The sequence below is a fragment of the Camponotus vicinus genome, unplaced genomic scaffold, assembly GCF_025532165.1.
Source record: "Camponotus vicinus isolate PSW18456_S1 unplaced genomic scaffold, iyCamVici1.0 SCAF_9, whole genome shotgun sequence".
In the NCBI taxonomy this organism is placed as follows: domain Eukaryota; kingdom Metazoa; phylum Arthropoda; class Insecta; order Hymenoptera; family Formicidae; genus Camponotus; species Camponotus vicinus.
Window position 1 is genome coordinate 17,516,163 of NW_028141981.1, and position 17,800 is coordinate 17,533,962.

The window sequence follows — 17,800 nt, forward strand, 5'->3', positions numbered from 1 at the left end:
ACTTGTTTCATTAAAAAAATTTTATGACAGAATTAACATTCAGTGAAGAAATGTTTCTGTATGTGCATGTATATACATATGTGCGAATATATATATTCGATCTATTTAAAAAAAATTATATTTTTTTGAATTTCGCCTGGGACTTGTTTTGTCAAGATGCGGAGAATACTCGGCTCCTTCGAATAATATTTATTCCGTCATATGCAAATGCGAAATACTCGTGTGGTGGACTCGATCTCTGAAGCGAAGGAGTTGAGGATTAAATTCGATCGTATTGACACTTCTTGATCATTCAATGCGCGCTGTGCTAAACGGGTCGTATTGATTCCGATAACTGACTCGGCGCAAAAGCAACGCTTCTCGCGCGCCGATAATCGTTCGGGTATTTATACTCTTCGCGCGTGTGACACGTTGCGATGCGTGCGGCTCTCAATGGGATATAAGATATTTTTCTATTTCTCTTTTTCAATTTTTAACGAGATGTCAAAATCTTTTCGTACGTTTTAACGTGGTGCTTTCAGATTTTGATTTTAATTGCGTTAAATTCATATTAAATTTAATTATCTTGATTCTTGACGCTATAAACTTTCATCGAACGTCACATTTCTTCTCTTTCTCTCCCCCTTTTTCTCTCGCCATGAATATCAATGTGCCCTTCTCAAGGTGTTAATTGCATTTGGCGAGGTAAACAGTTCCGAGTAAGCCGGGTATAATGAGTATAGATGATTTTGGGTAAATAACATGTTTTTTTGCGGTGTCTCAATCGCAGTCGGATCGTGCGAAACGATCGAACGTGCGCGTTTTACCGCTCAATTCTGCTTTCGGTCCCGATTACGCTCGCAAAATTGCCGAAACGTGCGTGCACGAGTCGCGAAACTCTAGCTCGAAGAATTCCTGGGGAATTGGAGAAAGCAAAATCCACGGCAAAGCTCGATCTTTGACAGATGATTTTTTTGTCGGCGACCTAACACCCTGTCGGAGGTTGCAAAATATTGGCGAAACGTGATAAATATTCGAGCGCCAGATGCGCACGTTTACCGAAGGAACGACAACGAGTGTCTGGTAACTTTTCAGTCTGCTTGTGAACGATGACAGGTATCGGGAATTCAAATGACCGCAAATATGATAAACATTAAATTTATTTGATAGTTTTACCGATTTTTAATCTCATTTATTCATTATATACAGACTGTTCTAAAACTATCCGTATATATTTTAATGACAGACATTACTCAGAAATATGGCTATGCGTTTAGTGAACCTCTCACGTATTTCTTTTTTTCTCTATTCATTATAATATTCTATTGTATGTCAAAGTCTCTTTTCGAAATTTGTCGTGGATAGAGATTTCAGGCTGTAAGAAATTCTTTTAATTTTACAAAACATTTTGTAAACTTTTATACTTGACCATGGAAAATTAGTAATTACTAACAAGTCTCATTAAATTAAATATGCATTGTGATGCATCTTGTTAATAAATCACATTTCAATTTTATTTTCATTTTCCAAGGTGGCCATTTATTTCCGTAGGCAAGATTACATAATATCTTCATATTATTTGAAATTAATGTTTCTGATTCTCTTGAATTTTATCTTAATAACGAAGTAATCAACAGTATTTACGAAAAAAAATGAGTATAGAAGAAGTGCGTCCGTTTCATGTGAGCGTACATCTCGATGGGGAAGCAGTGTAACAAGACGATAGCGCGCGTCTCGGATTAAAAATTCCGACCGTGAATAACGGACGACTCTTGGACGACGAGGTGTACCCGATTTTTCGTCGTCCGTCGGCGCTGTACCGCCACCGAATGAGCCGTGATTATGTATTTATGGGTATCCATCAATCACTTTCGCTCTCCCGATTGCCGCGGATATCGGCCTTTAGCCTATGGATTAAAGTCGTATCGATTTCTCGCCGTTCCCCATTGGCCGTTGCACGCACCGTGCTTTTTTTTCCTTTTTCGTCTGGACAGTCGTTAGGAGGCATATTCATGCGCGAGATAAATGGGCCTAACTCGGCTCGATGCCCGCGATTTGGAGCCGCTCGATACGAGTCGTCTGTTTCTGTTTCTCCAAAAATGTGATCGCGAGCATTCGAGTCGCATCGTCGCCGCGATCGCTGAAGTGTTATCGTAAATCCTATCAAAATACTTCTTAAAACTCGAGATAGTTTTATCGAAGAGAGAGAAAATGTGTTTTATATATATTTAGCTAACATTTGCGGCGTTTGACGTGCTTTTGAAGATGTAATATTGTATGACAGTTAGAAGATATAGATGCTTAAATTGTCAATTCGTAACAGAAAAGAAAATATAGTGTAAGCATATTTTTGGTTTACGTATCAAATTCAAGAAAGTTGTCGAAATGCTTTTCTTTTTCCAAGACAATAATTGCACGAAAAGGATTGAAAATTTTCAGAAAATTCAGAACTGATGCTCGCGAATCGATAAATCCGCGAACACTGATTTTTTAACTAGAAAGACGATTGTGATTGACGAGAAGATTATATATATATATATATATATATATATATATATAATTCGACGACTCTCTGGGCAGATTATATATACATGTATTAGTTAATACATGTATTTGTCAACTCCCGCGGTATATCTCTGTGACAGTCCGGATTTTCTGAAAACTCCTAATCCTTTCCGTCTCTAGTTTTGAGAAAGGAAAATAATCCAAAGTTCAACTTCTATAAACTCACTTATACGCAGATAAAGATGAAAAATTAAACCAAAAGTATATATTTACTAAAAATATAATTTTTATATTTTTCTTTTCTAAATTGGCCAATTAAATGTTTTTAAAATCTAAAAAGACGAAACTAGTGTACTACAAAATGTGTAACATATAATTTATTTATTTAACATTATATAATTTTTGTTATGAAGGAAACATTTTATTTTAATGTGACACTCGTAGCGTAACCACTTCAGGGTTAATTCCAAGTTTTACGCTACCGCGATTTATATTGTTAGATTTTCTATTTTAACGTAATAAAAGAAGCGATAGGTAAGATAACAAGGCACGAGCTGTCTTACGGGAACTTTATCTGATTTTATATGAAGTTTTTGAGATAATTGAATTTCTAAGGAACTAATTACTGCCATGTGTGATAATTATATTTCATATATCGCGTTTAATTGTATGTGCGGTGAAGAAAAGAAAAACGTTAAATATTTCGGAATAAAATCTGAAATAGAAGGAGTTTAACATCGAGAGAATATGTCTTTTATAAATAAAAGTGATTGCGCAGTATTTTCTAAATTGATATTGATCACAAAACGTAAATGTTTACAAAATTTTTCTTCTTTTTTTTTCAAAATATTGACTGTCCTTTTACGATATTGACAGCGAAAGCGTCCGTAAGTGGTACAATGTCGTCAATCGATATCATCGGCGAAAGTTTTATTATAAATTGTAAATTTCACTCGGCGTGTTAAATAATAATCAATTTATCTATCTCTCGTTTATATATTTTCCGCCAGGGGATTCTCCCTCTTGGTGAACGAGTTTTATTTTCATGCCGACACTAAATGTCAAATGAAAATTTCGACGCAAAAGTTTGTTTCGAAATAAAACATTATGGCTGACGTGGAGAGCTCGCGAATATGCTTGCCGATTTCGAGACGAGCTTGTTCCGCCGTAAAACATCATCAACAGTCCCGTCTTTTCCTCTGCGACATCTCGATATTCAAGGTCGTCATTTTCTGTCAAGTAATTACAATGTATACGTACTTATTTAATTATCGTCGATCTCAATAAAAATAACATTTACACGAAGAGTTATTCGGATAATATCATATATCGGAGAGCGATGACGAGTCTGGCGATGCCAAAGACGGATTTTATTTTCCCTTGAAATCTTTTCAGCGAAATCTCTCGCATTACGCCTCTCGCGCGAAAGATTAATAGCCGGGTAGGACGCCTCCGATATTTCTTCGCGCGCGATACGTTATACAATTCTGAAATTGATTTCAACGCCGGCTGTGCGCGCCGTGCAACGGAGATAGAGGCGGAGTGCATTAGAGGGAAGGAGAGAAGAGTGAAAAAGTGCGAGAAAAAAAGATGTAGAGACGGAAAGCCAATGTTGTCGGGTTATTGGCGTTTACCTCGTCGGCTCGCAAAATTCGCCGACGGCGGCACCTCCATCATTCGGCAATTTTCTGAGTCCTCGGAGTCCCGGTGATCCGCCGGGGATCGCGATATTCCGCCGATTTATATTTTCACCCGAAGATAATCGTCGTGAGTATTACAGAGCTGCGTGTCTCATCCTTCTTCTCTCTCTCTCTCTCTCCCGCATCCCTCTCTCCTCGGCGTTTTTTTTTCGCAATTTATACCGAGATGCTTAAGCGCTTGCCTTGACCTATCTACTTATAAATGGCGGTCGTTTATCAGGCTTTGCTAAATTTCCCTCGGTTCTCGGGGCCTGTCGAGCCGGTTGCACGAAACCGAAACGGCTTTCCGTACGCGCGCCTTGTTTACGCAAAAACGTCATTTCCATACGTTGGAATTCTGGCGTCTTGCATTAATCCCCTGTGACAGGAGAAATTTGTGTATTAACTTTAGGATGCATTATTCAATTTTTGTCTCGGACGAACGTTATGCGCAAACATAATTCAGCACTTAAGTAGTCGCATGAATTTTCATGTGACATTCGTAGTTTATTTCACGCTAGTATAATATATATTTAGCTATGCGCCCAAAGAAATTAACTCGATTGAATTTACTTAAGAAGATGAGGAAGAGAGGTGGACGAGTAATTTATTATAGAAGCACTATATATATATACTATATATATATTAACACGATCGGTATATAAAATCTACCCGTCGTTTTCTCGCACCGCTTCCGGAAATATCTTTTCCACATCAAGTCGGTTCATTGCTCGTAACGTCTCGGTGACAGTCCGACATCGTCGCGACGTCATGCTGTAACTTCTTCGCCGTTTCGGTCGCAAATTAGCGCTAAACTGTCCGCGTATAACGATTGTATTGTATATATGGCATGCTTACGTGCTCTCGAGCCGACTTTGTCGCGAGTTTTCTTCGCGACGTTGACGAGGACGACGATGACGAGCTTCATCGCAGATCGTTTCATGATCGCGTCTTGAGAGGCACAAGACACCCCGCTTTTTCTACTACCCTTTAAGATATTCCGCTCAAGTGATATCTTCATACCGTCGTGACGGTGAATTATTGTTCGTGGCCTTCTTCAGTCCTCGACACGGGATTCGCATTCTAGACGCGACGTGTCCGCGCGCTACCGGATACTTTGACGTCGTTTTTCGCGAATAAATAAAACTTGCGTGTTTGCACGAATAGAGAAATCAAAAGTAAAATTATTAATGATAGCCGAGACATAATTTATTACGTGTTCACATACATATAATATTATAAAAGTATATTTCCAAATATCATAAATAATGCCTGCTATTATTTAATTATCATACTGCAAAAAAATGAAGAATGTTAAAATCTTTTTATAAAATATTCATAAAAATATTCATAATTCCCTAAGATTAGCATAAATCTTCAATTCGATATGAAATCAGTGTTTTATGTAACGACTATCTATGTAACAAGAAGTGTGTCGAGCTTTCAGAGATTCACATGTAAATATTTATGTGAAACAATGATGAAGATATTACTATTAATTTAGTACTCTGGTTCTTCGCAACATTATATCGCATTTTGGCGATATGAGAATGAGAATGTTGCGCTGGAAAGATCGAATTTTAATCGGCGTGTTATACTTGCATTCTACTCCAAGGCGACTTTAATGCGCGTATTGGATTAATTCAAGCGATATCAAGTCCATTCGATTCGCCTCATATGATTTTCATAATTCTGACGTGTTTTTGGCGCGCGAGCATAAATCAAATTAATCGAGAGCTTGGCATACATACTTGTTTCTTATATTTACATAGCGTTGTATTACAATAGCAATTGCAATCGCATCCCTCGAGATTTTTTATGTCGGCATATTTTTTCTGCTCGAGTAGATTGAGTAAGGATTCTCTCTCGGAGAGAACACATGGAAAAGGTGATACGAGACCCCACTACAATGTCATGTTTCTTTTTTTTTTTAAGTAAACTTGTATCAATCATAATTTTGTGACTTTATATTCGTGGGACGAGTATCGCTTCTAAGGATATTATATTTCAAAATCAAGTGCGTGACATATAGTGTCGAAAATACGCAAATTAAATTGAAAAAAAGACGCAGATGGCTTGCGATATTTTTGCAATGTCACTTTGTAACGGACGGAATTACATTTTTCTAGATTGTATAGAATTTCCCTCCTTCCTCCGGTCGGGAAGGTAAAACCGCGAATTCCCGCCGCCACTTGTTTTCGCGACGGAATTACGCGGCATTCCGAGGCCGACGCTAGAATTAAGCAATTAACGATAATAATCGGCTTGCTTTCGTTCCCGCGCAGACTGCCGTGGCACAAACCGCGGACTTGGACGAAAAATCAATGCTTCCATATCCGATTGACCGACCGATCGCGATCGATCGAGGCGGGTCTCCAGGCTTTCAATTCGTCAAGCACCCTGTCGATACGCCGCGCTCTCGAATTTGTCTGGCAATTAGCGCACTTTTGCTCGTCATCCATCAGCTTTGCATCGGCGCGAGAACTTTATTGCTAGAAATCACGAGGTCTTGCCCTTTTTTTGCGGTATTCTGGTAAATCGGCGCTGCTAGAGGCGTAATTGAATACGCGGTTATTTATTACCGGTCGTACGCGGTGGTATGTAATTAATTGTCTCTCCCGCGGCGATTAAATCTTACATTTTTCTCCGACAGCGATAGAAAGAAAAAGTTGACTATCGTGATTCCATACGGAAATTCAGACATATATATTTGCGCTTTTTTAAAAATAATATTAAATTAATTTTTTGCGACAATAAAATACTCTTTTATTACCTTGAATATAAATTATGTCAATAAAAATATGACAGCATTTTAAATTTGCGATTAAATTTGCATAATTTAATAAACTTTTTTTGAAGACAAGAATTTAAAAATTTGCTAACTAATCAAAATGATTGAAATTATCGTTTTTTTTTTTAATGTGGTTGTTATTTATATGTTCGAAGCTTACATTAGTCGATGACGCGTGCACGAAGGTTTTTATTTTCCCAATCTAATTGCTCTTTGTGGTCGCACACAGACCGCAATGACACTACATGTCGCGCATTTGATCTTAAAATATAATGTCCTTAGAGAGAAGCACCAGCTGATGCTCGTCCCACGAATATGAAGTCGCGAAACTATGATTGATACAAGTTTACTTAAAAAAAGACATGACATTCTAGCGGTGTTCCGTGTCACCTTTTGAACGTTTTCCACGTGTTCTCTCCGAGAGTCCTTGCGTCAATCGTTATAAACGCGCGATTCTAAATTTATGAGCCAACGCCAGAATAGACAGCGCCTATATTTAAGCTTTTGTAACCCACATTATTTCTTGCTTTTGAAAAAATTATAACGGAGCATTATATATAAATATTGCAAATGTGATGAAAATTAAAGATTAATTTTATTTTGCATACATTTTATTGCCCAGTATTATATCAAAATTACAACAGATTATAAAAGATGAAAATTTTTGTATCATGAAGATTAGAATGTATTACGAGCAAATTACAGTATTACTATCGCATAATTGCAAAGAATATATTCTTTATTTTATATTAATCTAGTGAAAGAGAGACAGAGAGAGAAAGAAAGAAAGAAACGAATGTCTAATACTTAATACAGAAAAAAATATCGCGTCGCAAATAAAAAAAACATCAATATATTTATGTATGTATTTTAATTTGTAGGTGTATTTTAATTTGATAACTTTATGATTGCAGTACGACGATGGCGGGCTGCACGGGGGTTACCTCGAGGGCGGTGGTGGCGGTGGAGGCGCAGGGCTGTACGATCCACACGGTAATGCCCGCGGCGTTCCCGGTCTCCATCACAGTCCACACCTTGGTAGTATGGGACCGGCCCACCCCCAGTATCCACCGCCTCAGCCGCCACAGCACGTTCTCGCGGCGGCAGCCGCGGCCGCGGCCTCCGCGGTACCCGATGTCCACAAACGCGACAAGGATGCCATATACGGGTGAGTGTTTTCTCTGTATTTCTCTCTTGCGTGTATATATACATATATCTGTGCCGGAAGCGCGAAGCGCCGACGATCGGGTGAAACGAGTCTATCGAGCGCGATAACGAGCGACAGTTGCATGCGCGTTACGTGGCTTCTAAATGCGGCTTATCGGGAAATTATGCGCACTTTCGGCCGCCGTTACGACGATCCTCTAATTTGTGCGACATAATTTTGCATGAGCTTGAGTATAAATGCGCGCGCACGATTACAGTTCACAATCACGGTAATCGCTAATGATTATACTTATCATAATCTGTTTCCACCGCGCGTATCTACCTACCTACATACCTATCTAACGTTCGAGAGATTTGCATAAAAGTACGCGCCGATAAATGTTGTATTTTACAAGTGAGAATATTTTGGCGGGAAACAGGTGCGACAGCGAGCGCAAGAAACGAGCTTGAAATGCACATAAATTCGTCGTGGCCATTTGATTTTCTGAATCCGCTTACCTGACCTGCCTCAACAATTTCATTGTAACGGACGAGTCGTTTCTCGTGCTTTCGAAAAGAAGGCGACTTTCTTTTTTCTCTTTTTCAATTAATAGTACAGTTGTAAGTAAATGTCGATGCTACGTATATATGTGATATCAGCAATCTAAAAAAAATTTAGATAATATAATTATTGTTAAAAGAAAGATTATTTTTGCCGTCACTTCAAAATATTTATTGTCATTTTATATTATTTTAGAGAAATAGAGAAATTATTTTTCCTAATGGAAATCATATAAAATGATAATAATGCATATATTTAGAAATAATAGAGTATAATTTAATTAAATTTAATAACAGTATAATTGAATTAAATTTAATAAGAGTATAATTTAATTAAATATTATTTTTTATAATATAAAAAGTATAAAAAAATAAGTTTAATGAAGGATAATAATATGCTTATTTTCAATAATTAATAATTTCCATTTTGCTTAGAGAAATATTGAATATTTTGTTATAAGAATAATGAATTTATATCGTAATTTATATCGTGTATTTATAATTGTATTGTTAGCAAGAAAGTGTCGATAATGTTATAGTATCAAGCAGAAGGCCGCTAAAACGAAATATTGAAGAAAATGTACCGATGTATATATAGTTTGCTGGTATCATTATAGGATCCTCAGTCTCGAATAATATTGACGTTACATTCCGAAGCGACATGTCCAGTTTTCTGTATCACGCGCGATATCGTTTTTGCGATACATTGCAAAGTCGGACAGAATATCATTACCATATGGTTAACTCGACAGATAACCACGTTTCAACGAGCTGTCCCCGGCTTAACGATACTTTCCGCTCCTCCGCGATGACAGTACGTCACGTTGCTTTTACACGAGGTTCTTCCTATTCTTGTTTTTATTGTACATGTTAATTTCTTGCTTTTAAGATAGTAATACATATGTAGACTTATTAAGAATGCGAATGAGAGATTATATATGAAAAGTACATAAAATGGGCAGATAATATATACAACAATTTACGATCAATTGGCTAGATGCATAGAGATAGATCTGATGGTATCTCCATCTTTTCTGTATTATCTTTTTATTTTTTTACATTTTTTTTAATCAACATTCCTGCATTGTTTTTCTTTGCATCATCGCAACTCGTGCCACGCGCATCTATCGTTCGTACGAGCTGAAACACATCAATTGGCCGTTTTATGAAGCTGCCTCAGCGACCGTGTTCCGCGTGATTTATAGTCGCGAGATGCCCCGATTTCTGATGTACCGTCCTAGAACGGGAGCCTCATTATTCCGTGCACCCTGTAATTTGTCCATTCGTCGTGTGCCCGGGTCCGACCCGAGGTGGAGATTCCACAACTTTCTCGGAACGTTGCTGCCTAGGAAGGTGCGTTTTCGGCGCGATTATACGTGTACGCACGCTCTCTCGCTGCCGGGAGGATTCTATTTTAATTGCATAGCGGTATCTTATGTTGGAATTGCATTCTTTTGAATTAATTTTAAATTATGTATTATGAAGATTAACTCGGATCGTATCCTTTTTTTTTAAAAAACCTGGTGGAATATTTTTATTTTTTAAACAATTTTTTAATATACTTTTTTTTAAAATCAGAATCTCTTTAAGAATATTTATTCTACAAATAGCCTTTTTTACTTGAGGTATTTCTGAGAGCATTTATGATTTAATCATATCACGTGCATTTTTCTCCATCGCGCTAAAAAAACTTGGATGCTACAAGGGAATACTCACGTTTAACACATAAAGTATATAATCCTGTTTTGTAGAATACGTTTTTGGCATGATTGAATTGAGTCGTTCGATAGCAGAATCCGTGACCATTTTTGTCTCATGTTTCATCCAACTCGATTAATTCGTCTGTTAAAGCTTTCCACGTGCGAGGAGATTGATGTTGCTCGTGCTCGAATGTAATGAGCCACGGTAAAAAGAGAAAAAGTCAGGGACGTCTTAAGACATTTCATTAAGATGATTTTTCAAACAAGTTACATGGATATGTCAATACTTAAAGATTGATCATCTTACTCTAGTGTACAATTTTGTAATAAAATAAAACATAGTGATATTTTACAAATTTCTTCAACACGCCAAAAAAATAAAACTCTTAATAATGTATTTTAACAATAAATCTTTATTGTCAAGTTGTCAATAGTTTATAACATGAAATAATAATACTTATTTTTTAATATTTTTTATTTAATGGTAATTATTTTTTTTAATATAGTAACACATATGCTCTAAAAATGACATTAAAGTTTAAAGTAATATTTATGAATAATTGTTCTGTCACTGATAATTTTTTCATTGCGGTTCTCTTTTCCGCTTGGTAGAGTTTTACGTAAAAACCGGATGCAACATGAAGACACGAATCTAAATCAATCACTGGAATCTTAGTGTCTTATGCAAGGGGTCCGATCAACTTAGTTATTTAAGAATTAAACGTCTCGCGATTTCTCATGCAAATCCGAGTAACAATTTATCGTCCGACAGATGGAAGAGTGATATCGCTCAATTATTGATCTCTCGGTGAAATAAATAATCACGCGGATATCATATAGTCAGCAATTTGATTAATATAAATATGCGCGATGGAATGTGAATAGTCGTCATCTTTGCATCGCGAATGACTCGTAAAAAGAATCTATAGACTAACTGTACATTTCTCGTAGTTTTCTAAGGACTAAAAATAGTTTTATGAGATACTCGTGAATGTACCGTTTAATGAGGCAAAGATTTCAAAAACTATTACATCTTATTTTCTATTTATTTTACAACAATATTACAGTAGTTAAGAGAAATCAGGAAATTTTTACTTATTTTATTTGATGCAAAAGAATGCATTGTATTATAAGTTTTTTATTTTATTTTTAGTATCATAAGAAGTGTCAAAAAAACTTGTGACAATTTATTATCTCGGTAAATTTCTTCTTTTATTGTGCTGTGAAATATTGTCTAATTTGATCGATAAATATAATTAATATATATAATGTACATATACACAGTCTATCATAAGCAACAAATATATTACTTAGCTATTAGTCAAAATATTTTTTAAACGGTGAGATATGTAAATTGCGACAAATTAAAACAATTGTTCAACATTTCCTTTTCATTCTCGTTTCTCTCCTGACTCATATATTCATGTACTCATCTTTTTCTTGACTCTTATGACTCGTGTTTTACGTTCGATTACTTGCGTGTACTCGAGATTAAAGGACCGTTAACAAAATTAAGCCGTGCGTGCGAAAACGCGTCGCTGTCGTTTAGCGAATCGTAAACCGCGACGTCGCGTGAAATCGACGATGCCTGCGCGCAACAATAAGAGCCGTCAGAAAGAGAGCGGGGGAGGCAAAGAGAGAGAGAGAGAGAGAGAGGGAGGTGTCGATTCGAGGGGCGGAAACCGCAAAACCGCAAACATCCCCTGTACAGCGTACAACGGTCCAATCATATCATTACCTTTTGCGGTCCCGTCATTCTGACACCTCGTTTCTGCCTGTCGTTTGTCATCGACGTTGCACTTTGTTGTTGCGCCGCGCGCACGACCGCGTTTTAAAGAAACGCGCACTTAAAGCTCGCCCCATTCAATCGCGACTCGTAACGCGCTCGGTGGTTTTCTCGACCGCGTATAAAACTGTATAGGTGATGCTCGATTCCGGCCTCGCAAGGTTCCCGCAAATTTTAGGAATCGCACGTCTTATGCGCGAGGAGATATTTTTTTTACACGACTAAAAATTATTTTGTATGGTGTTTCGCACCGCGCAATGTTATAAACGCTATTATCTTCCGTCTCCGAATTTCATTAGAGGTACACAAGAGAAGGAGAAGGAGAAAATCGGAAGTTTTCAGTGCGGCTGAGCGCGCGAAAAATCTAAATTAACAATTACCGCGCGACGTTGCGTTAAATCGATTAGCCGGTGGTGGACGGTCGGTGCCGGGTAGAGCGACGGAGGGAGAGAGCCGCTAGAGGTGGAGAGGTAGAAGCGATAGAGATATAGACAAGGAGAAAGCAGAAAAAAAAAGGATCGCTAGAGAGGTAACGGCCCACGCTGCGGCGGCAGGCGAAAGGGGTGAAGTCGGCGGGACTTTTTTTCTACCTTCGGTTCGGTTCGTTCAACGCGGTTCAGCTCGGTTAGGTTGGCGCGCAGGAGAGTACGTTGCTCGCGGCGGCCACGTCAATTTGTCGAAATTCGTTCCGAATCGTTTTATGTCCGCCACGCCGCGAGACGCGACCCGCTACCATGCGCACACAACGCCTCCACCTTGGCGGCTACCACGTTTGCTCTATCTCTCTCCTCTCTCTTTCTCTTTCCCCCTCTCCCTCTCTCTTTCTCTCTCTCTTTCCTCATCGAACTTCTCGAGACCCCTCTAAGGTTTCATCGCCGTCTTTGAAATTGTATAACCCCATGGGACGAGACGGAGCCGCGGCCTAAAAATCCGTGTCAATGGTCACTTTTAACTGGCGTCGTCAAACATCCTGTCTACGTCCAGGGATGCAGCAATTGCTTACTTTTATATTTTGTTTAATGATTCATTTACTTTGGTTTTATGTTATTGGATTCACTGAAATGCCTAACGCTTTTTTACATTATTTTTATTTTAGGGCTCTTGCCTCTTGTTTTTAAGTAATTGTATTTATATTTAACTCTTGTATTAACTTACACTTATTTTTTTACTTCTAGTCATATGTGGATCGCAATGTCTTGTCATAGTTTTAGCTGTCTCAAAGCGCTTAAAAGAGAATCTACAAACATTTATATATATTCCTTGACATCTGTAAAAAATGATCATGTGCGACAAAAGTTAAAAAATAAATTTGAAGCTTTTTTTTATCGATTAAGGGCTTCGGGATATTCTATTGTTAACATATGGATAGTGTCAAAATAATTCACATGTGATAAGTGTTAAAAATACATGTTTTTAACATCCAAGAACAGTTATAATTGCCGTGATATTTTGGATGTCGAATAAAGCTCTGTCAATTTGTAACAAAGACTATTCGGTAACGTCCGTCTCAAATAAACATCCATATAAATTAAATACATTTGTTTCGTGGAAATTTACCTTACGCATTGTATTTAAATTAAACGTGCATTCTTATCGTCTCTTGTCCACTTGTGTCTTTTTAAATAGGTAATTTACATATGACTGATCATTTAACAAATTTCAACATAAAATTTTAACGGCACGGACGCAAATTGAGAGTTGATGTAAGCTTCGTTTAACTTCAAAATGACGTCATTTGCATGCACGCAATAGTGAATCATACATATGTACATCGTTTTCGCGATGTTTCTGAGGTTAAATTTGTATGTAATTGATTCTCAATATATAACGTAACGTGAATATTAATACAGATTGCAAGGTAAAAAATGGCAAAGCAAAATATTCCGCGCTTCCGTAAGCGTGTCGTGCGCATTATGCAACACGGTAGTTGCATATTACATCGACGCGTAAATAATTGTTTCCAGAATGCGCGCCACAGAGTTGCTTGCGCCAGCTTTAAACTTCGATATTAAGACCCTGTTTGCAACACGGTGTTGCACCGGCACCAGCCTAATCTTATCTTATCCTCCTAATGCCGCGTTGCCATAAGCATATTTTGTGTGTAATACGCGCTTTTGTACGCACAGAAGAATATTACGCGTGTGTATCGAATAGTACGACAACCTTTTCGTCTTTCCCCCTCCCTCCCTTCTTTTTCGAAAAGGATTCTCGAGACGTTTTTTTATGTTAAATTGAAAATCGAAACAGTTTTAATTGTTTTACATCATTTATGGATTTTCTCTCATTTTGTGCATTTTCATCTTTCATAAAGCAGTGGATTAAATGAATTTTTCATGAATGATTCGCGTATTGATTTATAGTAAAGCCAGACTTTTGAAGCCATGCCTCGATCTGTTTCGATCGATGCGAGCTATGGCGGGACTAAAATAGCAAAAAGTAAGAACGCTGTCATTATTTAACACACATCCCACCCATCGAATTTGCAATTTTCCTGCAAACGAACACGCATGTTATTTTACCCTAGTCGTTATTCACACGGGACGACACATTCCGTATTATCGATCGTTCTCCGTCATTATTCAATTTGTCCGTGGATATACCGTGCGTGTCGATAAAACGCGAATAAATCAGGAATGGAGTTAAAAAAGAAAGTGGTTTGTAGAATTCTCTCTAAATATTTTCAATCATTACTGGTAGGATAAAATAAAGAATAAAGTCACTCTTGTATAATATAATTAATATAAAGTGACATGCGCAAAGAAATAAAATTCAACAAATATTCTCCAAGTTTGCAACACATTGTCCGTTCCGCGTAACAAAGATGAAAGGAGCGAATTCTGACGGTTGCACGAAGGGCTTGGAATCTCATTTTTTCCACGCGGTCAGCGGAGGAGTGGTCCTGCTTTTCGGTTAAGCGTTTCACGCTGAATTTCGCTTCTTCTGCCACCACGGTTGTCCGAGTTAATTGCGTCCTCGTAGCGCTAACAGGCGGCCCACCTCGTCGGTCACGCGCGGATAAGAGAAAAACGCGCGGCCGCGCGGAGGACGGGACTTTGCGTCGATCCGGATCGCTTTTTCACGCGGGCCACGCTTCGACGATTCGAGAAACGCTATTTACGAGCATCCGGTACCCGGATAACACTTGCGCGAGGGAGAGGACGCGAAGGTGGATCTTTTTGGCGCGGGAATCAGGCCCATACCTAGCGTGCCAATTCCATTTTGCATTTTAAGCTTTTTGTCGTCGCGAAGAAACTCATTATTGTTGCACGAACATCTCTTTACGATACACACGCCTCGCTAATTAACGGTATTTCATCGATTTATTGCGCGGAGAATGCCAAGTTCGTCTCGCTCGTGATTTTCGCGCCTCCTTTCGCAAGCGCGTTACATAATATCGCGGGCATAGGATGATAATTTATCGTCTCTTCGCAGAAACGAATCGGGGCCCGGCGGCCAGAAGCTCGAACGGCATTAATTAGCATGCCTGTCGAGATCGGCGCTGCCCCGCGAAACGGCGTGTGCTCCAGTTTGCGCGCTCCGTTAGCATAATATATCTGCCGTTGGCGCGCTCGCTCACTCTCGTCTGTGCCTTTAAACGCGCTCTCTCGTTTCTTCTTCCAGACACCCCCTGTTCCCACTCCTCGCACTCATATTTGAAAAGTGCGAGCTGGCAACGTGTACGCCGCGCGAGCCTGGTGTAGCGGGTGGTGACGTCTGCTCGTCAGAAAGCTTCAACGAGGACATCGCTGTTTTCTCAAAACAGGTGAGTTTACAATATATATAAATGTCAATTTATTTTTGCATATATATATATATATATATATATATATATATATATATATATATATCGATGCGCCGCAAAACATCTTACTGTCGACGTGTTTATATCGTTGCAATATATTATATGCATATAGTCCAAACTATAAATATAGAATATCTCTCTTCTTTTGATGTTCAAAGTTATATTCCTAAAGAATGACACACGCACACAATTTACATACGAATCATATAACGGTCGAGACGATATTAACTACAGACTGACACACTTGTGGCAGAAAAGTGAAAGGATTTTCTAAAGAGTTATAAATAACACGAGACGCACTCCTGCCGTTTGCCGGTCCTCGCGAAAATTCTTGCGGTTTTGTTTGACATACTAAACGCATAATCCTTCCGTGAAAGATATCCCATGGCGATTTTTGGACATTTGTATGAGTCACGAGGAACATTTCGTCCTGAAACAGTAGATTCATGCACGAGAACTAGTTGGCGCGTCTTAAGTCTCGAAGAAGAAGAAGAACCCTGCTTCTATCCGTGGGACTTATTTTTAGGATTATCGTTGAGAGAGAGAGAATGAGAGAGAGAGAGAGAGAGAAATATTTCGAGACCCCGAATATATATATACCGCTAGACAACGAGACAGAAGACTCGTTCGCTTGCGCGCGTGAGCGCGTTTTTTTCTCTATTCCCTTCTTCCTATTTTTTTTCTTTCCCTCTAGCGGCTCACCTGAGGCAGGTCCCCCCAAGGACACGCGTAGGTAACCCGAGATTCTACGGGGCCGCATGCCGTGAAACGATTTGGACCTTTTAAAACATACCATTTCGCCGTCTGCGTGCCAGCTCGTACACGTAGGTCTGCTCGAAGGCCTCGGAAAGTGTACCGGTCGAACGCGCGTTTCCGCGTGCTTTCTAGAGATAGTTCGGTTAGCGCGGACATTTGCATCGATAACGTGAGACTGAAAGTGATATTTCGAAACTAGGACAACTAATATCGTAAGAAAACGGAAGGACACGAATATACATATTCCATATTTAAAGGCGTTACATTTTTTCTCTGCTATTTTTACACATGTCATAGAGCGCATTGATCTATTTTTTGAATGAATTATACGTCCCTTACGTAACTAAGCATATATTGTATTAAATTTTTCGCGTTTGTACGATACATTTTTTGGATAAAAGACATCTCAGCATGTTTAAATGGGAATAGATTGAGAACTAAAATTTGAATCGAATGATAATTAGAGATTTATTCGTTTCCCTGTCTGTTGTTTTTCACGCGTAGTTTTTCAAAAATATAGCTATATTCTTGACAACGTATTAAGCGAGGCAATATAGAATGGGCAATAAAAATGTTATCGTGCTCGTTTGCTTATAGCGAACTGATGCAAACGAATTCAGCACATTTAAATTGAGAGATATAGACACCAGTTGCTGCACCGTTAGATGGCTAGTATAACTTTCACAGTTATTATCACGTAGCATTACTCGTTTTTTGATCGCAATCGATTATACAGGAGAATTTTATATCGTATGTTAATTGAAATTCCTATTAATTGGAGGTGACACAGATAACATCTTTAAAAAGGAATGTGCACAATAGGGTATAAAGGAGATAATACTATCTTTGCGATTGCGAGGCTTTTCGCGAATTCGTTACGTCACACGATCGCGTGTTTGTGCGTCATTTTATTGCTGGGGGAAAAAATTTGTCTTACATCTAAATATAGGGCGTCGGTAACACAGTAGCGGTGGCTTTGAGCAATGCTATGCCGAGATAACGATAAGAATTAAGCTCCGGCGCGAGGTAGAATAAAGTGGCGGGGCACGTGTGTGTACATATTGTTTCGCCGTATTGATACCGAAAAGTTCCACA

General features: G+C 38.5%; 1 protein-coding gene across 8 annotated transcripts in view; it reads left to right on the forward strand.

The window, feature by feature from the left end:
• Nucleotides 1-17,800, forward strand: part of Hth (Meis homeobox homothorax) — a 425,203-nt gene that overhangs the window by 45,349 nt on the left and 362,054 nt on the right. For all 8 annotated transcript variants that reach the window (XR_014440459.1, XM_083108981.1, XM_083108986.1 and 5 more), the window contains 2 exons: nt 7,869-8,122; nt 15,769-15,910. Coding sequence is in view for 7 of the 8 variants with exons in the window: in XM_083108981.1 (XP_082965107.1) it covers nt 7,869-8,122; nt 15,769-15,910 (396 nt within the window). In the remaining variant the exon portion in view is untranslated. The remainder of the gene's footprint in view (nt 1-7,868; nt 8,123-15,768; nt 15,911-17,800) is intronic.